This window comes from Zonotrichia albicollis, chromosome 28, assembly GCF_047830755.1.
Source record: "Zonotrichia albicollis isolate bZonAlb1 chromosome 28, bZonAlb1.hap1, whole genome shotgun sequence".
Taxonomy (NCBI): domain Eukaryota; kingdom Metazoa; phylum Chordata; class Aves; order Passeriformes; family Passerellidae; genus Zonotrichia; species Zonotrichia albicollis.
In genome coordinates, this window is record NC_133846.1 from 2,672,559 (window position 1) to 2,692,363 (window position 19,805).

Genomic DNA, 19,805 nt, shown 5'->3' on the forward strand with positions numbered 1-19,805 from the left:
CCAGCTCCGGGTGGCTCTTGGGGACGTCCCGGGTGCTGGGGTGCGGGCAGGGAGAGAAATCACCCTCCAGTTCTGCTCCAAATGCTGCACGTAGGGACCTGCCTATCTGCTATGCTACACATCCCTCTCTAGGAGACCGATTAAAGTCGGGTGTTTTAGCACCAAGGGCCAGAGGACTCGGCGGGAAGGGATTTTGGGGAGAAGGCAGGTTACAGCAACAACAAAGCAACTGGAGGAACAAAACGTTATTTCAAATCAAAGGCAAAAAAAAAAACCCCAACCGCACGGACAAAAAAAAAAAAAAAAAAAAAAAAAGCAACCAAAATTAAGAGTGAGGTTCGATTTCGTACCAAGGCAGCAAGAGAGACGCACCGTGGAAGAGAGTGGTTTTGTTGTTGAGTAGTGGCTGGATTTAGCTCCGCTTATCCGGACAATCATCGGGGAAGGATCCTTTTCCGAGAAAGGCCAGTTTGAGTGAGACAGCTTTTTTTTTTCCCTTCTCTCTGCTCGCTCTCTCCCCTTTCCTTCTCCTCGCAGCTCAATGCCAAGAAATGGGCGGTGCCTGGATGCCAGGCTCCATCCGAACGAGACACCCAAGGCCAAGGGAGGCTGGCACAAAGGCGAGCTGGCAGGAATTCCTGCACTGGGAGCCGCGCGCCTGCGGGACGAGCCCGTCACCTCCCAAAAAATCAACCTCCGACACCGCCCGCTCCGGAAAGTTGCCCCGTCAGGCTCGAAAACGCCCCATGAGGCTCAAGCACATGGCGAAAAAAAAGACAAGGGCAGGGAAAAAAACCCCAAGACCCCTCTTTGCATCGACACAGGTTAAACAAAAGGCCTGGGGAGGTGGATTAGTTTTTTTCCGCCCTCCCCATGCTCCTTTTCCCGCCTTCCCATCCCTCTCCGCCCGCCTCTTGTCCTCCATCGTTGTCTCCCTCGCACGCCGCCCCTGCGTCCAGGCAGAAATGAGTCCTTGGCTCCCTCCTTCCTGGTTTTAGCACGACAGGAGGTGGTGGGTCCTTGAATAGGAACACACACACCCAACGCGAGAGAGGGACTCGATGGGGGCAGAAAAAAAAGAGGACAAAATATATATATGTACATACAAACAACAACCCACCCGCCATGGAGGACGGTTGGGAGCAGTTGTTGCCCAGGGTGGCAGATTGGGGGTGGTTTGGGTGCCAGGGGGTATTTTTGGCCTTATTTTGTTGCTGCCCAAGCACCTGGGTCGTGCCGATTGTAAAAGGGAGTCACGGCGGGTTGGGAAAGGGAGCGGAGGGGGGGCAGCTGGGGTTGGTAGCTCTGCTGGGGAGATGCCAAAAAACCAAAACAAAACACGTTTTCATTTTGTCTGCACCAGCCTGGGCGCAGGCGAGCGCAGGAGAGAGGGAGGGAGAGGGAGGCGCACGCCAACAGAAAGCTGCCGTGCTCAGACGCGGGCCTGCGGCCACGTCCCTCCACAGCCGCCCCAGCAGCCGTTCCCGCTCCCTCGTCCCCCTCTCCCTGCCCACCCGGCTTCGCCTGCCAAGTCCGAGTTGGCACGGCTCCCCCGGCTGCGCCGAACAAAGCCGTCACCCATCCCCGAGCCGGAGCTGACAGTAAGCAAAGTGACAGGCGCATCTTCCGCATGTTAATCCAAACGGCAAGAAGGCGAGCGAGCTGCGGAGGCCCCCCCCGTGCCATGCACACACACCCCCCCGCCACCGAGCCACCCACCCCACCCTTGGCACCCGACAGCCCCGGTGGCCTCGTGCGGGGATGGCGAGGCCCCCGCCGGCGGGAGCACCGAAGGCTCCTCGTCGGCGAGGCTTAAATCGAGCCGAAGCCCCGCTCGGCGGGCAAACGAGGCCACTCGGCATCTGCTGTACCTGTTCCCGCTGCCTTCATCTCGCCTTGGAACCGTGACAAGAGCGCACTCGCCTCTGGTGGGCTCTCAAAGCCGCGGGTCTGTAACCCTTTGCAGGAAGTTGGCACCGATCCCAGGTAGGACTTTACTCCCCGGCTCTCGCTCTCTCCCCCCACCTCCGCCTCCTGCTCCCTCCCCTCCGCTCCCCCACCCATCCTGTCCCTTGGGCCCCTCTTGCGTCCCCCAAAACACCACCCGGCCCCCGTTCCCCCTGCGCTGCTCACCCGCCTCGTTGGCCGGGGGTAGCATGGGGGGCGGCCGACGGCTGCTGGGCACCCACCAAGCCCTCGTGCCCACCGCCCTTGCTCACATACCCTGGAAGGATGACCTGGGCAAGACAGAGAACAACAACTTCCTGCTCTGGCTCCCTAAAACGCCTGTTTCCACGCAGGGGTTAGGCAGCGCGGCGAGACGGGGGGAGCTGGGAGGAGGTTTGGGGGTTTGTCGTCATTGAACCAGGCTTTTTTTCTTTTCCTCTTTTTTTTTTTTTTTGGCTTTTTTCTTCTTTTTCCCCCCCTTTTTTTTAGTCTTTTTCCTATTTTTTCCTGCCTTTTTTCCTTTTTTTTATGCTTTTTTTTTTTTCAAACATATATTTTTGCCCTGCAGTCCAAACCCAACGTGAAGGGAAAGGAAGGGAAGAGAAATCAAATGGGAAGAGAATAGCTCCAAGTCGGCAGGACAATGCACGGGAAACGGGGAGATTAGCGTAGCTCTCAAAATCCATCACGCCCGCCCCGTTTCTGAACCATTCGCCCCCGCGCCTCGTCTTTTTTAATTCTCCCAGCTCCTGAATTATTCCAGTCCACGAGCGGGAGGGGAGCGAACAGTCCGGAGTCCCTCAGAGCTGCCAAGAGCATTGCAACAGGAAAGAAAGGAAGCGGGAGAGGGAGAGCCAGGCAGAGCCCTCACAATCGAGCAGCGAGAAGAGCAAGGAAAAATTAACATCCAATTAGTGCCGTGTTTAACGAGGGAGACAGAGGCGGCTGTTGTTTTATTGCCCTGTTCTTTTCAGGCGCATCTGACAGGCAGCAGGGAAGGCACCCCTGCTCTGAGTGACGTCATCATATTTTATTTTTTAATTATTCCCCCCCCCCCCCCCCCCGTCTTTCCTCCTCTAAGTTTTGCACAGATGATCTCGGCAACTCGGCCAGAGAAATTTGGGACTTTCTCACATTCAAGCCACCGTCTGCCCCCCTCCACCTCCAGCCTCCCGCCATCCACCGACAGCAATCCCGGAAAAACAACAGCGCCAACCCACCCCAAAGTCTTTGTTCTTCCAAAAACAAAAGGAAAAAAAAGGAGGGAAGAAAAAAAAATCAGCGTTGGGATGAGAGCTGGAGGAGGTTTCTCCGCGTGCGCGTCCGAGTGTGTGCGTGCGGCGGTCGGTCCCTCTCCCGTCCCTCTCCCCAGACGCTCGCTCGCCTTGTAAAACTTTGCTGCATGTGACGCTGCTCCGGCCTCCTCTGGCAGCCTGACAAGAGCCGCCCGGCCGCAGAGCGCAGGCGGCTTTTCAGGGAGGGAGAAACTCCATTCTGAGGGATGGGAGCGTTCACATGTCTGCAGCGAGGGGCAGCGCCTCGAGCCAGGGCCGCAGCCACGGCAATGCCCACCCTCGCCATGCCAGCCCGGCCTGGGGTCACAGCAGGGGGAGAGGGGACAAGTTTAAAGCTGGGGAGTCTCTTCCCCTCCTGTTTTTCCCTGGGATGGGGGCACAGCACGTTGTAAGTGCCAAGGGAGGTGTGCAGGGGTCACGGTGGCTGCAGGGAAAGGAGTCTGACCTTGTGCTGACCTTGTGCTGCCACCTCTTCCCCAAAAGACCCAGATCCCCTCAGGGTGGGATGAAACATCACCAGCTCCCCCTGACAGCACTGCCCAGGAAGGAACAGAGCAGCTCAGCTTAGGGGGATTTGAGGGAGTTTACCCTAAAAAAACCCTGTAGCAGGCAAGCAGGAGCATGGAAAGCAGCTTCCCCACCTCCTTCCCCTCCTCTTACCAGCCATGAGTGATGGACGGGGCTGTCCCTGTCAGCGTGGCTGTGCCGAGCTTTGCTCCTGTGCTCTTTGTGGCCTCTTCTCCTTTTCCCAGACGGGATTTCCCTTATCCAGGAGGGAACCCACGAGGACTTGGCTCCTCTGTAATCCCCTATTTCGAATGAAGGCCATCCCAGGGGATGGGGCTGTGTGAAGACAGGGACAGAGACAGGTCCAGGGCCACCACACTGCTGGTCCTGGGTCCAGTCCAAGTCCCCACCCTGAGCATTTCCTGGCACCAGCCAGCCCCACCACCCCGGCAGCAGGATCTCCTCTCCTCTGTGAGGGTTATTATTTTTTTACATATATATATATATTTTTTTTTTAAGGAATTATTTGCCTACGTGGAGCTCGGCGCTGCGGGAGAACAGAGCAAACAGCGTTATCGAGGGCAGCTGTGCCACAGGGCACTTCCTCATGCGTGGCTGCAAGATGGGGCCCTCCATGGCTGCAGGGGAGGGAAGGCTGGCAGCCCTGCCCTTCCCACTGACCAGACACCAGGGAAACACCAGGCACCATCCAGGCATCGGGAGGGCTCTCTGGAATGTTCCCTCCTGGCTCCACGGCAGGAGAGCGGCGCGGCCAGGAGGGGTTTGGACTCAACTGAAGGGTCTCCAGCAGGACAGCTCTGCAGGGGAAAGGAGAGGATGGAACATTGGCTCTGAGCTCAGCTGCACTTCCCTGGGCACAAAGGCTCATCTTGCTGCTTTCCAGATCCTGCCAGACTCGAGCATCCATGCCCAGCAGAGACACAGACCAGCCTTGACCTGAGATTCCCTCTCCTGGCTGCTGTCGCTGCCTCCCTTCTCCCCCGGGCAGCTGGGAGCAGATGAGGCCAAAGTCCCAGCAATCTCAGCTCTGCACTGGAGGCTGATAAACGGTGTGGGCACAGAACAGCAGCAATCCCCACCCAGCCTGGCTTTGTGCAGGAGGGAGAGTCAATATTTAAACCAGAGGCTGTTTCCTGGGCAGACAGGAGGACAAACCCCCGGCTCCATCCTGGGCGCCAGACCCAAACCACCTCCTCCACCCCTTCATTTGTTCTCCCCACCACATGTTCCACCCTGGATCCCCTCTCCTGTGGGAATGGGGCCCCATTCCCTTCACCTGAGCACCAGCTGCAGGGCTGGGCACTGACTAATGGCAGCAATTTAAGGCAGAGGGATGCCCAGCCTGGTTTTGGGTTGTCTCCCTGCCTGCTCCTGGTGCAGACATTTGTCCCTGTTGTCCCTCAAATGAAATTTGTCCTAGGGCCCCTCAAATGAAGGATAGGACAAGAAGAATCAGGGACAGAAAGAGGAGGTGAGGAAATATTCAATCATCCTAAGAATGGCAGCCCCTTGTTTCAAAGTAAGGCAGTGCAGTGAAAGCTTTGAAACCTGGTTTTCATTTAAATTGAGCAAAAACTACAGTCAACTGTTGGGGTTTCAGCCAAGTTTGTGGGCCCTGATGAACTGGGCAGAAATTCCTGGCTGGATGCATCCACTGGTGCAGCTTTAGGTAAATCCCTTAGGTAAATTCCTTAGGTAAACTCCTCAAAGGACAGGAAATAGCACTTTTCCCTGCAGGGGCTGCAGTCAGGCTGTGCAGAGGCTGCAGGAGGTTTGACAGGCAGGTGAGCTGCAGAAGGTGGCTTTAATTTGGAGGGCAAAGGTTCCTGAGCAGGTGCTGAGTGACCTGGCAGGTGCAATGCCCTGTGTGGGAGCAGGTCATAAAACAAGGTGATTAAAGGGAAGGATGGAGCTGTGAGGGGGAAGATGGAATGGCTGAGGCCACCTCACCAGTCAAAGCAGCAAAGGGTCTCCATCACCGCTTTCCAGAAGACCTCAGGGTCAATTTTAACTCCAAAAACCTAATTTCAAATATATTGCTCCAAGCACCCAAGCCCTCTGCTGCCTCCACCCTCATTCCAGGTGCACCCACTGCAGTTTGCTCAGCCTAAATATGCCCACCTTCTGTGGAGGTGAAGAAAATCAGGGAGAATCTGAGTTTTAAACAGCTGTTTTACCCCCTGATTTGTAGAAGAGACCAAAGAAAGTACCTGTCTCAAAGTGAAACTTTCCTTGAGGGAGCACATTATACAGGGGAAAAAAAATCACACCAAAAAAAAATCACAGAAAAACCCCCAAAAAACCAAACTACCCAATAATTGTTTTATAACTGTATTTTGGAGCATAATTAAATCCTCTTTGAAATCATCTCTGGTGTTAGGGAACAGGTCCATGCATTATTTAACTGTAACACAAACTGGGAGTGAGGGAGGACAGACAGGATGGACTTCACGACACAGAAGGGAGCTGGGTGGGGGCTGCCACTCCCTGCACACACCAGCACTGTCCTGCAATCCTGCACACACACCAGCACTGTCCTGCAATCCTGCACACACCAGCACTGTCCTGCAATCCTACACACACACCAGCACTGTCCTGCAACCCTGCACACACACCAGCACTGTCCTGCAATCCTGCACACACCAGCACTGTCCTGCAATCCTGCACACACCAGCACTGTCCTGCAACCCTGCACACACACCAGCACTGTCCTGCAATCCTACACACACCAGCACTGTCCTGCAATCCTACACACACACCAGCACTGTCCTGCAATCCTGCACACACCAGCACTGTCCTGCAATCCTACACACACACCAGCACTGTCCTGCAATCCTGCACACAGCAGCACTGTCCTGCAAACCCTGCACACACCAGCACTGTCCTGCAAACCCTGCACACACCAGCACTGTCCTGCAATCCTGCACACAGCAGCACTGTCCTGCAATCCTACACACACACCAGCACTGTCCTGCAACCCTGCACACACACCAGCACTGTCCTGCAATCCTGCACACACCAGCACTGTCCTGCAATCCTACACACAGCAGCAGTCCTGCAAACCCTGCCTGGGGTGTGCATGAACCCTGTCTGCTGGAGAAAAGCCCCCTGTGGTGGCAGGACCCCAGAGGAGCAGTATGAGATGTGACCCCACATGGGAACCTGCTCAAGCAATGCTAAACCTCTTCCCAAGGAGGGCAGCATCACCTCTGTACAAAAGAGGTGGGGAAATCTGCCTGGCTGCCATCACAGCACAGACTGGTGCAAAGAAAGTCTTGTCTGGGGAGCTAAGCATCAATCCTGCCCTGGTGAGCTCTGCTACACACAGAGCCATGCTCCACTGAGACCAGGAGCCTTCAATTCTGATGCCTCAGCAGCTTCTGGCCAGCTCAAGGTGCATCCCTTCATTGCAGACAGCCCTGGATGGCTGCCCCTGCTGCAGGAGAGCCCTTTGTGAGCAGCTCTCAGATCCCAGCAGCTCCATTTCCATCAGCAACAGCAGCAGGGACTGGGAGATGCCCCTCAGTGCAGCCAGGCCAGTCCAACCCAGCACCCACCGTGTGCAGGCTGCCTGCCCAGCCCACAGCCCTGCTGGGTGTACCCAAACACAGCCCATTCCATGAGTGAAACCCTGCCCAAAGCAGCACCACTGGCAGCACATGTCCCTTCCCAAGGGCTCTCTCTGTGTCCACATCCCATCACTGCCCTGAGCTGGGCTGGACCTGTCTCTTTGGGACTCTGCTGTTCTTTGCAGTGGGACTCTGTTTCCCTTCCCTATTTTGATCCTATAATTTCCTTTTCATGCCTGTGGGAGGTGGGATGTTCCTGGGTGATCAGGTACCCTCAAACCTTGAATATGGATGCCAGGTTGATCTTGCCCAGGATGAGCTACCTGCCAGGCCAAGGTGCTCTCTCCAGAAAGGATGAGGCAGGAGCTGTCACCTGGCATAACCTTCCCAGGGAGGTGACCTTGGATCTCCTGCTGCTTATCAGCTCAGGCAGAACAAAGCAGTCTTTTGTCCCTGCAGCTCATGGCTGGCTCCTTTAGTACCTGGGCATTTTCTCGATTCCTGGACTTCCCCAGCAACTCCAGAGCTACAGCCTGGACCAAAGAGACAACAGCTTTCTGCTCTCTCTGCTATACACCCCAGTTGAGACAGCCACAAGGACGGAGCTTTGGTGCAGCTGGAGCCTGAGCCAGATGTCCAGAAGTCTGTTCCTGGCCTTGCTGAAGAGGAGGTGTCAGTTCTGGCACCATGGACTTTGGATCAGAAAATAGAAATATACAGATATCGAAACAAGCTGGGGGTTTCTTGAGGAGTCCAGGTTGATGAGCTGTCCCTGCTGAGGCGTCAGTCCATGGGGAAGGAGGCTGGGATGGGCGCCCTGCGGAACAGGAGGCTGGAGCCACGGAACAGCTGCCCCTGAGGAGGAGAGCCCTGGGTCAGGGCAGCCTCACACCTGCCCAGGGAGCTGCAGCTGCTTCAGCAGGGCCCCACTCCATGCCCATGGCAGGGCTGCAAGGCTGGGCAAAGTGAGGTTCCAGCCCTGTGGGTGCTGAGGTGAGCATTTCACCCAGGGGTGACATGCAGAGGGGCACAGACATGCTGTGTGCTATGCACGGGACAAAAGCTCACAGGCTGCAAGCTTGGGGTGTGCAAGGGGCAGAGCAGCACTGCCAGGCTGGTACCAGTGCCACAGCTGGAGGGACAGAAGCAGGTTACAGAGCACAGCAAGGATGCAGCACTGCCATTGTGGTACCAGTGCCACAACTAGAGGGACAGAAGCAGGTTACAGGGCACAGGATGCAGCACAGCAGCACTGCCAGGCTGATACCAGTGCCAGAACCAGAGGGACAGAAGCAGCCTACAGAGCACAGCAAGGATGCAGCACTGCCATTGTGGTACCAGTGCCACAGCTGGAGGAACAAAAGCAGGTTACAGAGCACAGCAAGGATGCAGCACAGGCACTTTTGGGGAATGCTGGAGACTTGGGAAAGGGGCAGAGGGAGCCCAAAGGCCCGTGTGTGTGTGCCCTGCTCCCTCACCTGAGCACTGAGGTACCTCCAGCAGTGGATCCAGGATGCAAAGGCAGGAGCGTAGGGAGGGAGGCCGGCGCGCAACCTGCACAGCAACAGGGAACAGCTGAGGTGGATGTGTCACCTTACCCGCACAGGTAACAAAAGAGCAGCAGGAGGTGTGAACGAGGACACGGGGACAGTGTCCACACCGGGCTGGCAGCCAAGTGACAGCTCGTTATTTACAATGCAGCAGATCTGTAATTTAATTACCCCTGGAGTGCGCAAACAAGGAGCGTTACCTGGAGACTTTGAGAGTCCAGGACCGTATCTACACCTTCAAAAGCCAGCAGATACTGAGAAAACATGGCACCAGACTCGGATCCCGTTCCCATGAGCAAAAAAATGCAGAAAACTTGCAGCAGTGAGATTGGGAAGGCAAGCTTGGTCCTGCTCCTGTCTGCTGCCATAAGAGCTCTGCTTCCCTCGTGCTGCTCCCTGGAGCCAGCACTGTTCCTTTGATCCCTGTGCCTCCAGCTCAGCTCAGACCACCACAACTCTCCCGATTTCTCACCACCTGAGCTTTTCTGCTGCTCGTGTCTGTGCCCTCTGATCTAAAATTATAAGCAACCTGGGAGAGGAAACGAGCCAGCTCTGCGAGGTGCCACAGAGTTTACGGGGCTGGAGGAAAGCTTTACGGTCGTTAGCAGCCCATTCAGACAACAAGGGGCTGCAAGAAAGGAAAAGAAAAGCTTTAGATCTCAGTGTGAAGGACATACCCACAGTTGTTCACTGCCATGAGATCTCCCACGAGAAGGAACGGGTAGGTCAGCATGCTCACAGCGATCTGAAAGCACAGAAAAGCAGCAGCCTCTCTAAAGCTCCCCATGTCAAAAACGCTATTTCCAGCTTTTGCATGTTAACAGAGTTATCCTTGGATAAGGGAAGTCATGTGCAGAGCAGCCAGTGTCCCCAGGGCACGAGCTCTGAGCCCAGAGGGGGCAGGAGGAGGGGAAAGGACACAGCAGCTCCTACATACCCCCATCACGAACTTGGTGTAGCTCCGGATCACCGAGGCCTGGCTGAACTGCAGAGAGAAACCAAAGGCGTTGTGGGGCAGGGGATGGCACCAGGCTGGCACTGTCACTGTGTGACACCCCCTGAGCCTGAGGTGAGGGGCAGGGGAGGAGGCAGAAAGCAACAGAGAGCAGCTGCATTCCAGCTGAGAGTCTGGGAAGGCATTTGGGGAACTGCGATCCCCCAAAGTGCAAACTGTTGATCACCCAAAGGTGAAGCACAGCCCTGAGCAGACACAGAGTCCCCAGCACTCAGGGATGTCCCCAAAGCCTGGGGTCTGTATTAAATCAGCCCCTGCTCTCCAGGAACCCCAAGCCCTGCCTCAGGCACTTCACTCACGTTGTCATCCACAGCGTAGGTGTTGATGAAGTGAGCCAGGAGGTTGCAGCACCACAGGAAGATGACATCCCCCAGGACGTGAGGGACTAACCCACTGCAAGGGCAAAAAGAGGGTGTGAGGTGCAGGAGGGTCCAGTGCCACCTCCTGAGATGCCCAGCCCTCCTTCCCTCCACCAGCTCAGAGGAACTCCACTCCCCCAAAATGGAATTTTTACTTTGGGAGGAACTGAAAAGGGAAATTTCAGGGAAGAGCTCTCTCAGCCTTCAAACTTGGTACTACAGGTGCTGCAAACTGGGATGTTTTTTGGGCATGATTCAATTCCCCTTGTTCTATCCCAAATCTTCTTGGCCCAGCTCCTGCTGAGAAATCCAAGTGAGACACAGATGAAGTGGTTTCCATTTCTGAGAATGCTCTTTTGGATGCACAATGAGAAGTTCATCTCTTTGTGGAATCTCTCTCGTTTTAGAAATCAAAATGAGAGGGGTTGTTCCTGCACAACCTGCTCCACTGAGAAATGGGAATAACTGGGGGAACACTGATTTTCCCCAGTCCCTGCTGCCCCAGAAGCAGAGTTCTTTGGTTGACGCCTCCCACTGACACACTGGAGCTCCCAACAGCACCAGCACTTCCAGCTTTTGCAGATACCAGCACTAAAACTTTAATAAAATATTCCAGAGGGTTTCTCCAGTTTTCTCTGCTGCAGCAGGGCAGGGTTTCCTGCTTTTGCAGGGGTTGTTCCACTGCAAAAGGACCCAGGTGTGTGTCAAACCCGTGTTTCACCAGCAGATGTGGTCAGCTCTGAAAAGGAGCCCATCATGAGCCACAGGAGTGCTTGCTGAGCTGCAAAGAGCCCCCTCCAGGCACGTTAATCTGAGTCTTTTGTTTCTCCCCAAACACCACGCTGCCTCCTCAGAGCAAAGCACCGGTTTGTTTCCTGCTGTGGTTGCGGCAGCAGCAAAGCAGCACCTGGGACTGGTTTTGGGAACAACCTGAGAATTGTTAATGCCTCAGCAGCCCTGGGGATGCAGCTGAGGTCTCAGGGGCCAGGCACAGCAGAAACCTTCGGCAGAAAATTCACTGGCTTCAAAGATGTGATACATGAGAGCAGCAGACAGGACAAAGAAATCAAAGCTCTCTGGCCCCAAAGAGATGTTCTGCTTTGTGTTTGGCTTTCGGCCTTTGTAAAAAATCCATCCTTTCTCTAACTCAAAGTTAAGTCTGAAGCTCCTGAGCTGCTGCAGATACAACAGAGCCTAATAAATTCCAGAAGCAAAGGGCTGGGCCAGGGCAGCCCCAGAAGGAAAACCTCACCCAACTGTTGAGAGGGAGTCAGACTGTTTATTCCACTTCCAATAAGGATCCCATCCCTTTCTCCCCTCCAAAGTAATGACAGCTGCTGGCCCTGAGCTGATGACTGGAAATCAGGGGTCTGAGAGCTGCAACAAGTAACTAAAAAAAGCCAACAAGCCAAAGGCATCAGGCCTGAAAACCCCTCCTGGAATTCCAGCACTGTCTTTACTACTATTGACATAAAAAAGTGAATGCTGCAATTCTCACACCTGCTGAGATGTCCAAGATCTGAACTGGGAATATCTTTGGAAGATGATGAAAAGCTGGAACAGCAGCAGGCAGAGGAGGAAGCCTGAATGATGTACAGCAGTGTGACCCAACAGCAAAAACCCCAGTGCAAGGGACCTGGGACAAGCCAAGTTTGAACTGACCATGCCCAGCAGCTTTGGAGCTCAGGGAACACCTCTCTGGGCTGGCAGGAGCCTGTTGCAGATAAGAGGGGAAGGGAGATAAACCCATCCTTGCAAAGCTTTATCTCTAGCCAGGCACACACCCAGAGAGTGAGAGAGAGACTCAGAGAGTGTGTGCCACTGTTATAAGGCCATGAGAAACAAGTGCACTGCCATGATTTTAGGGCAGTGGATGTGCTGGGATTGCACCAGGGCTCAGAGGAGAAAATCAGCAGTTTGGCCCTTCAGATGCAGTTTGTGCTCCCCTCACAGCAAAGGGATTTCCTAACAGGGTTGTAGAGCATGTAGAACTTCAGAGCCCTCCTGAGACAATTTGGGTTGTGCTAAAGCCTTTCCTGAGAACCATTAAGTTTCATTAGGCCACCAGCAGTGTTTATTTCATGTGGATGGAAGGGAATGTGGTGGCTTCTTTCAATCACTTCCCTGGGAGGTGGAGGGTTGTGAGCAGCCTGCTCCAGCCATGCCCCACTCACAGGGACCATCCTGGATTTAGTGGAGCAGATTTGGAGCTGCACAGCTCAGCTGAGAAGCTGTGGGCTGCCACAGGAAGAAGCAGTGACCCTCAATGGGTGGAGATCCCTGGCCATTTCCCCTTGAGGAAGGACAGGGTGAGACCCCCTGTGATTTTTTCCCTCTTCCTGATGCATTCAGGTTTCATCTGGAGGCCCATATTTTGTGAGTGCAGAGCCAAAGGCATCCTGGAGACCCCTACTGAAATTCCAGAGCTGCCTTTACTATTATTGACATAATAAATTGAGTTATCTCCTCACCACGAGCAGAGACAGCAGGTGGTTCTGCTTTTATGTAGACGTGAAAAAGGCAGGAAGCAATAATTAAGGGTTCAAGCAAAAAGGTGTCCACTAAACTTCCATTTCACTGATGCACCAATTTGCCAGGCTCTGAAAGCAGCTGGAAACACCTTTCAGCTCCTCCAGGTCCAGGCACCACCACACTGCAGCCACACAGGTAAACCTGCTCATTACAAGCACCCACGGTGCTCTGCAGAGCAATCTGCTGCTTATCCAGGCCCTGGCTTTCATTTCAACAAGGGAACTTATTGTTGCACTTGATCTTGGTGCCTGTTGCACAAACAAATGCTTTAAATGGCCCTTCACTGAAACACAAAGAAGCACGAAGGGAAAAAGAAAGATAAGAAAAAACACAGCTTGCCCTGGGCTCTGAAGGTTTGATTGAAGATAAGATCTGGGGCAAACTTAATGGTCAACCTGGAGCCTGTCAAAGGCACAGATTTAATCGTGGGAGTCCCTTGGTCAGACAAGGTTTCAGCTCAGTGTGACTCCATCTGGGGGTGGCAGAGCTGCCGGCAGAGCCATCAGCGCCTTCAGGCTATGGGAGAAAGTATTTAAACAACAATTCACTTACACAAAGAATCCCAGGATCCCTTCTTCCTTAAATATCCTGCCAATGGCACTGAACACACCGCTGCCAAGAAAGGAAAAGAGCTGTGAGTGTGCAGAGTTGTTCCACCTCTGCCCTGTGCAGCTTCATACACATCCTGCAGCCCTCAACCATCATTCCAGCAGCTCGTTCTGCCTGTTCTCCTCACTCCAGGCAGCTTTGAGGGAGGGAAGGTCGTGTCTGTGCTCTGCCAGTCTGCAGTGACACCAGCAGAACAAGCTGCACACAACTGGTCAATGCTGAAGGCACAGGAGCTCTGTGAGGCTTTGTGAGTGGGTACAGATGTTGTGTGACATGGGTTGATTTGGATGATTCTAAGCCCAAGAACCCTGTCCTGCCTTTGGGAACTCGAGCTGGCTGCAAACCTGTCCAGTGTGCCTCCACATTGCTCCACAGGCAGTTCTGCCCTGCAGAGAGGCAGCTGGTACTGCAAAAGGCTTGGAAAAATTGTACAGACTAAGCAGGGCTGCAGCAAAGCTTTGTGTTATCCACTCTGCCTCCCTGCTGCCTTCCCTTTCCATTAATAGGCAAAGGAAAAAGGCAGGAGACTCAGCAAGGGGTGATACAGCCCCAAACAGCCCAAGGTGGAACAGAGGCAATCAGGGACAGAGCCCAGCCTTCCACAAACCTTCAAACCCCAGTCACCCACCCTCTCAGCACAGCTCAGATTCACTTTTCAGCCTCTCAAGCCTCATGGATAACTCTGTTCCCATGCCATGGGAGCCACCATTAAGTTCCATTAGGCCACCAGCAGTGTTTATTTCATGTGGATGGAAGGGAATGTGGCAGCTTTTTTCAGATCACTTCCCTGGGAGGTGGAGGATTGTGAGCAGCCTGCTCCACTCACAGCCATGCCCCACTCACAGGGACCATCCCAGAGCATCCCATATCTGATCTGGGGTCAGTACCTGGCATTCCAGAGCCTCCCCAGGTGCAGCCACTCACCTGTATTTGACTTCCCGGCCCACGAACTGGACCATGCAGCGCATGGAGATCACTGGGAGGAAAGAAACACAGGGCTGATAGACAAACAAATCCACTTTGGGTTGTACTGGATGTCAAGGGAAATGAAACATGACCCTTCTGCTCTCCCTCAACTCACAGCATCTCCAGCTCCTCTCAGTGGTCATCAGCACTGCAAGACTCATTAGAAACTGGGGCCTTTCCTGAGCCTGTAAGTGGTGGGAAGGATTTCAGAGGATCACAGAGAGGTTTGGGTTGGAAGGGATCTGTCAAGTCCCTAACTTTTTCCAAAAGATCTATCTTTTCCCAAACTCCCTGGCATAGGGAGGGACACCTTCCACTCTCCCAGGTTGCTCCAAGCCCTGTCCAGCCTGGCCTTGGACACTTCCAGGCATGGGGCAGCCACAGCTGCTCTGTGCCAAGGCCTCCCCACCCTCACAGAGAAGATTTATTCCCAAAATCCCATCTAAGCCAGCTCTCCAGCAGTGGGAAGCCATTCCCTGTGTCCTGTGTCTCCATGCCCTCATCCAAAGTCCCTCTCCAGCTCTCTTGGAGCCCCTTTAGGCACTGGAAAGCTGCTACTGGCCCTAACCCCAATGGGAGCTCTAGGACAAGGTCCTGGATGAGTGGCAAGAGAGAAACTCATTGCTCAGCTGTGTTAGTGCCTGAAGGCAAACCCCAGCATCAGCCTCATATGACAGAAAGCATCATAAGAACCATCCCCCTGAGTGTGCAGGGTTTGGGGTGATGCCCAGCCTGGAGGGAGCTGCCAGCCAGGGCACAGGACTCACCGTGCAGGGGGTGTGACACGACCCGGGACACACACTGCATCATCATCTCGTGGGATGTCTGCGAAGGGAGGAGAAAACGCTGTGAGAAAAGCTGTGTGCTCCCCCTGCTCACTTTCCCTCACACATTTTGGGTCCCTCTTTTGAGATCTGTTCTTGTGCTGAACCTCTGCTCCTGTCAATTATTTAATGGATAGACACAGAATGGCCACTAAACTGACAAACAAATCCACAAATTTCTCACTCCAGTTTCTCTCCAAGTAATCTCACCCAAGTCCCCAGGGATGTCCCCAGCCACTCATGAGCGGGCAATATCCACTTCTCACCTCTCTGACCACTTTCCTAAGTGAAGTTTTCACATCATCCTTGTTAGACACGTGCTCCATGTCTTCCAGTGGAAAAGCCTGAGTGGAGAGGGAAGCAACATGGTTAGAACTGATGGAGATGCTGACCCACAATGTCTGAGGATGGGGGGAACCACAAAAAACAGTGCTCTAGATGCAAGGGCAAGACAAACAAGCAAGAAAAAACACAGGAGAAGAAAGGATGGAAAGTAAAACAGAGGAATAGAAGAGTCACAAAACTGCAGACAGAGGATACAAGGCACAGGGACGCCAAATCAAATTGAAATGGTTTATAAATTAAAAAATGCTTTGGGGATGGATTCATCAGTCCTCCTGTGCAGCTCTTGCTGCAGTAGCACTGCCCCTGCAGGTGATTAATGGAGAGAGAAGCTGACCTTTACCTTCTTCACACTCCCCCTGGTGATGGTTGATAAAGTGCTTGAGATGAGGCGAGGGGTGAGGCCACGGAAGAGGCCTCTCTTCCCATCCACTTCCACGATGTGTCTGGCTGGGAGGGACAACACCAGGGTACTGTCAGCAGGGAAGGGGGCATGCAGAGCACCCCAAACAGCCCCAGGGCTCAGCTGAAACCACACCAGGCTCAGCGTGATTTATTGTAACAGTCCTAAAGAAACTTCTTACTGGAGGATAGGAATTCTTACTCTGTGATCCGGCTAATGTGCAAGGACAGCTGCAATATTTTGGGCTACTTTTTGTCTTTTTGATGGTTTTGCTCACCTGAAAGGGCTCCAAGGCAGTTTGGACTGAACCAGGCAGGGGGGATCATCCCATGTGCTCTGTGCTGTCACCTCCTCCCTCCACCCCAGGAGGGCTCATATGGATCTCACAAACCCATGTTCAGTTCCTGCCCCACCACCTTCTCCCAGGCAAACCTCCTTGCAAAAAAAGCCCAGAGATCCCATTTCTCCCACATATAACAAGGTGGGATAGAACCCACTGTGTGCTGATGGCTGCTGACTGCTCCTGTCTCTGTTCTGTGCTGTCCAAGCAAAGCCAGGCAGGCTCTGCACCTCTCCATCACCCAACACTGCCCATCTCTCTGCATCTTCCAAAGGGCAGCACTGGAGCATTTCCAGCCCTGGGTGTCCCAGGATGGCTTTCCAGGGCTCTCATCCTGCTCCTGTGCTGGTTCCACCCCATGGGCACCACTGGCAGATTTTGGGATGGCCCAGCTCAGCTGTCAGGACAGTGCATTCCCCTGCCCCACAGCAAACCTGCTGCGACAGCAGGTCACAAAGTATTCACCCACCTCTCCCATGCTGCTCCACCCACAAAAAGAGGAAAATACCATTTTTTCCCTTCTAAACATATTACCTGCCCTTTTCTTGGTATTTCTGTCCCTTTTTAGGGCTCCATCTACAACACAAATGAGCAGGGCAGGGGGCAGGTTATTCCAGGGCTGTTTTGGAGCAGAAGGAAAGTATTTTGCAACCTCCAAAACACACAAAAACCTCCTGCAACAAACCTACAGCACCTAAAAGCCCCCAAACCAGGAGCAATGTGCCACAGGAACACGATGCAGCACCAACACCCCATAGCAAGAGGTACATAAATGTGACAGCCTTGCAAGGAGTTGTGGTGGTTTATGCCTCACTGCAGCCTCAGACGATCCCAAGGGGATGTGGGAGTGCTGCTGGGGTCAGCTCAGGCTGCCTGGCAGCTCCCAGCCCTGATTCCACGAGGGCAGGACCTCGTGCTGGCAGGCAGGGACAGTCACTCACCGTAGGTGAAGAAGCCAGGCAGGTACAGGACCTTCCTCCCCAGCACATTTCTGCCAATGGTTGGAGGTAGTGGCTCATGGCCAACCTGAGAGAGAAAGCTCGTGAGCAGATCTCTGTTCTGGTGTTCCCAAAGTCCCTGGGATGAACAGGATTGATCCCAGCATGCCCCCATCACTCTCAGGCACTCCTTTCCCCATTTTATGGGGTCCCTAGGTTACAGGGGGTCCTCCACCTTCCCATTTTAGGGGGTCCCTGTTACTGAGAGAGTCTTGGTGTTTCCTATCTTGCTTTATATGGGAGGCCCCATGGCAGAGGGGTAATTTTATAGGGGTTCCCAGATTGCTGGGTGTCCCCATTCCCTGTCATAGGAGGGATCCCAATGCCCCACTACAAAGGAGCCCCTACTGTATGGTGTCCCCTAGTCCCCATATATGGTGCCCCTATTGTAGAAGGCATCCTCACCTTCCTATTACATAGGACCCCATTTTTATATAGGTCCACCAGTGTATAGGGGACCCCATTCCCTTACATATGGGGCACTCCATTACCCACAGGTCCCTCATTCTGTAAGTGCTCAGGGGGTCCCTTATAATGGGAGGGCTGCATGTACAGCGACCCCCAAGGGAAGGAGTCCTCTATAGGGACACAAACCAGGAATCCACTCCCACCTGTGACAGTGGGGTCTCAATCCCCCATCCCACACAGGGGTCCTCCATTCTATAGGTGCCCCCCATTCTGTAGATACCCCCATTGCACAGAAGGTCCCACTGTAATGGGGGGCTGCACATACTGTGTATATAACCCTAGCACATGGGGGCTTCCATGGGGGCACTGCAAGAATCCAGTGCCCCGATGGAAATCCAATATATCTCCTCCCGTTATACCGGGGTCCCAATCCCCCGTTACCCACAGAGACCCGATCCCATTAACTACACCGGGGTCCCGATGCCCCGTTACCCACAGGGACCCCACCTTAATTACACTGAGGTCTCCCCATCCTATAGGTGCCCCCACCGCACAGGGGGCCCCGTTATACCGGGCAGGGCTGTACAAACAGTGACCCCCCCAGCGCACGGAGGCCTCTATAGGAGCACTATCCACAAATCCCCCCGTTATCCCGGATTCACCCCTCCCGTTACACACGGGACTCCCACCGCACCGTCCCCCCCTCAAAGCGGACCTGCACGAGCAGCTTGACGTAGAGCAGGGGGTGGCTGGCGGCGGCGAGCCCCGCGCCCAGCAGCACGAACAGGCCCTCGGCGCCCTCAGGCCCCGCCGCGTCCGCCGCGCCCCCGCCAGGCGGCGACAGCGGCCCCGGGGGCAGCGCCGCCATGGCCGCCATGGCTCGCGCGTCACCGGCCGCCACCACCGCGCCGCGGGCCGGGGGGGGAACCGCGGAACCATTGAGGGGCGGGAGGAACCATTGAGGGGCAGGGGGAGCCCGGCGTGAGGAGAGGCGGTGGTGGCGCCGGCGGGAGAGAGGAGGGGGCGCGGAAAATGGAGAAGGGGTTTAGGGATTGGAGAGTTGGGTGTGAGTGACTGACGGGGATTGTGAGCACACGGGAGAGGGGTTGGGGAGAGGGGAGAGAGAAAAGATAAATCGAGTTAAAGAGGAAGGGAAGGGAAGGGAAGGGAAGGGAAGGGAAGGGAAGGGAAGGGAAGGGAAGGGAAGGGAAGGGAAGGGAAGGGAAGGGAAGGGAAGGGAAGAATAAAAAATGACCCAAAAAATACAAGGAAAGGAAAAAAGAAAAAAAGGAAAGCAGATTTCCAGTGCTGGTTCCGTCACTGGTCTGCCTGACCCTCCTGGGGCACAGGCTCTGGGATGGGTTTCTCACTTGCCATGCACATTGGATCTCATACACAGTGCACTGTCTTAGACCTTTCTGGAAAAGTATTGCCCTATGTCCACATGGTCCCTTCTCCAGCCACATCTTGTTCTTTCTCACAGTTATTACCGACAATCCTCTCTGTTGTTACCAGCAGTCCTTGGCTGGTCCCACAGCCGTGCAGCTCTGGGTCTTTGGGGCAGACACACCAGCCCTAGCTGGGCACAGGATCCTGCCAGCCCACTCCAGCCATCCAGACTGTCCAGACTCCCACCCTGGTGGGACACTCAGAGCAAGGAAATTCCTCTGGCTGCCCTGGAGAGCTCCAGCCCCTGCCCAGGGGGCTCAGAGACCCTGGCACAGAGCCCAAGACCCCTGTGCCTTTGATTTAGCCCTTGGAAAAAACAATTACCAACCTTATTTACAAGCCACAAAAGTTTAAGTAGAATGATAGTGAATTTATCACAGGGTGAAAAATAGATTTTTTGGAGTTTTTAGCATGGGGGTTCAGGGGAAAAGATGGAGGAATCTGGGTATGTCCAGCCTTTCTCCTTCTTCTTCTTCTTCTTGGCCTCCATCTTCTGCTGTAATGTTGGCACTTTAAGGTTTAAGGTAGAAGCTCACTGTCTAACATAGGTGATAGGTATTGGGAAGTAATTGTAAATATTGTACATGTGTTTTGTATAAAAAGATAACACTGCCCTGGGGGCGGCCAGAGTGCCTCTGTCTGTCTTGCTGAGCAGACCTCGGCTGGACAGG

At 54.2% G+C, this 19,805-nt stretch overlaps 1 protein-coding gene and 1 long non-coding RNA gene across 3 annotated transcripts in view; one reads left to right on the top strand and one right to left on the bottom strand.

The window, feature by feature from the left end:
* Window positions 1-18,611, bottom strand: part of MTCH1 (mitochondrial carrier 1) — a 37,841-nt gene extending 19,230 nt beyond the window's left edge. Inside the window, exons 1-13 of one of the 2 annotated variants that reach the window (XM_074528206.1) lie at window positions 18,401-18,611; window positions 17,221-17,305; window positions 15,880-15,986; window positions 15,461-15,538; window positions 15,138-15,195; window positions 14,329-14,380; window positions 13,348-13,407; window positions 10,204-10,297; window positions 9,827-9,874; window positions 9,567-9,634; window positions 8,818-8,893; window positions 6,634-8,194; window positions 2,224-6,285 (exon numbers count right to left, since the gene is read on the bottom strand). In XM_074528206.1, coding sequence (XP_074384307.1) covers window positions 8,123-8,194; window positions 8,818-8,893; window positions 9,567-9,634; window positions 9,827-9,874; window positions 10,204-10,297; window positions 13,348-13,407; window positions 14,329-14,380; window positions 15,138-15,195; window positions 15,461-15,538; window positions 15,880-15,986; window positions 17,221-17,305; window positions 18,401-18,562 — 960 coding nt within the window. In that variant the 5' untranslated portion in view covers window positions 18,563-18,611 and the 3' untranslated portion in view covers window positions 2,224-6,285; window positions 6,634-8,122. Of the gene's footprint in view, window positions 1-2,223; window positions 6,286-6,633; window positions 8,195-8,817; window positions 8,894-9,566; window positions 9,635-9,826; window positions 9,875-10,203; window positions 10,298-13,347; window positions 13,408-14,328; window positions 14,381-15,137; window positions 15,196-15,460; window positions 15,539-15,879; window positions 15,987-17,220; window positions 17,306-18,400 lie in introns of those variants that run through there. The other variant, XM_074528205.1, reaches the window with a different exon arrangement.
* On the top strand, window positions 297-12,802 carry LOC113460456 (uncharacterized). Its single transcript, XR_003382316.2, has 2 exons — window positions 297-1,986; window positions 4,269-12,802. It is a non-coding gene; the product is annotated as an uncharacterized LOC113460456 (long non-coding RNA).
* Window positions 18,612-19,805: the final 1,194 nt, after the last annotated feature.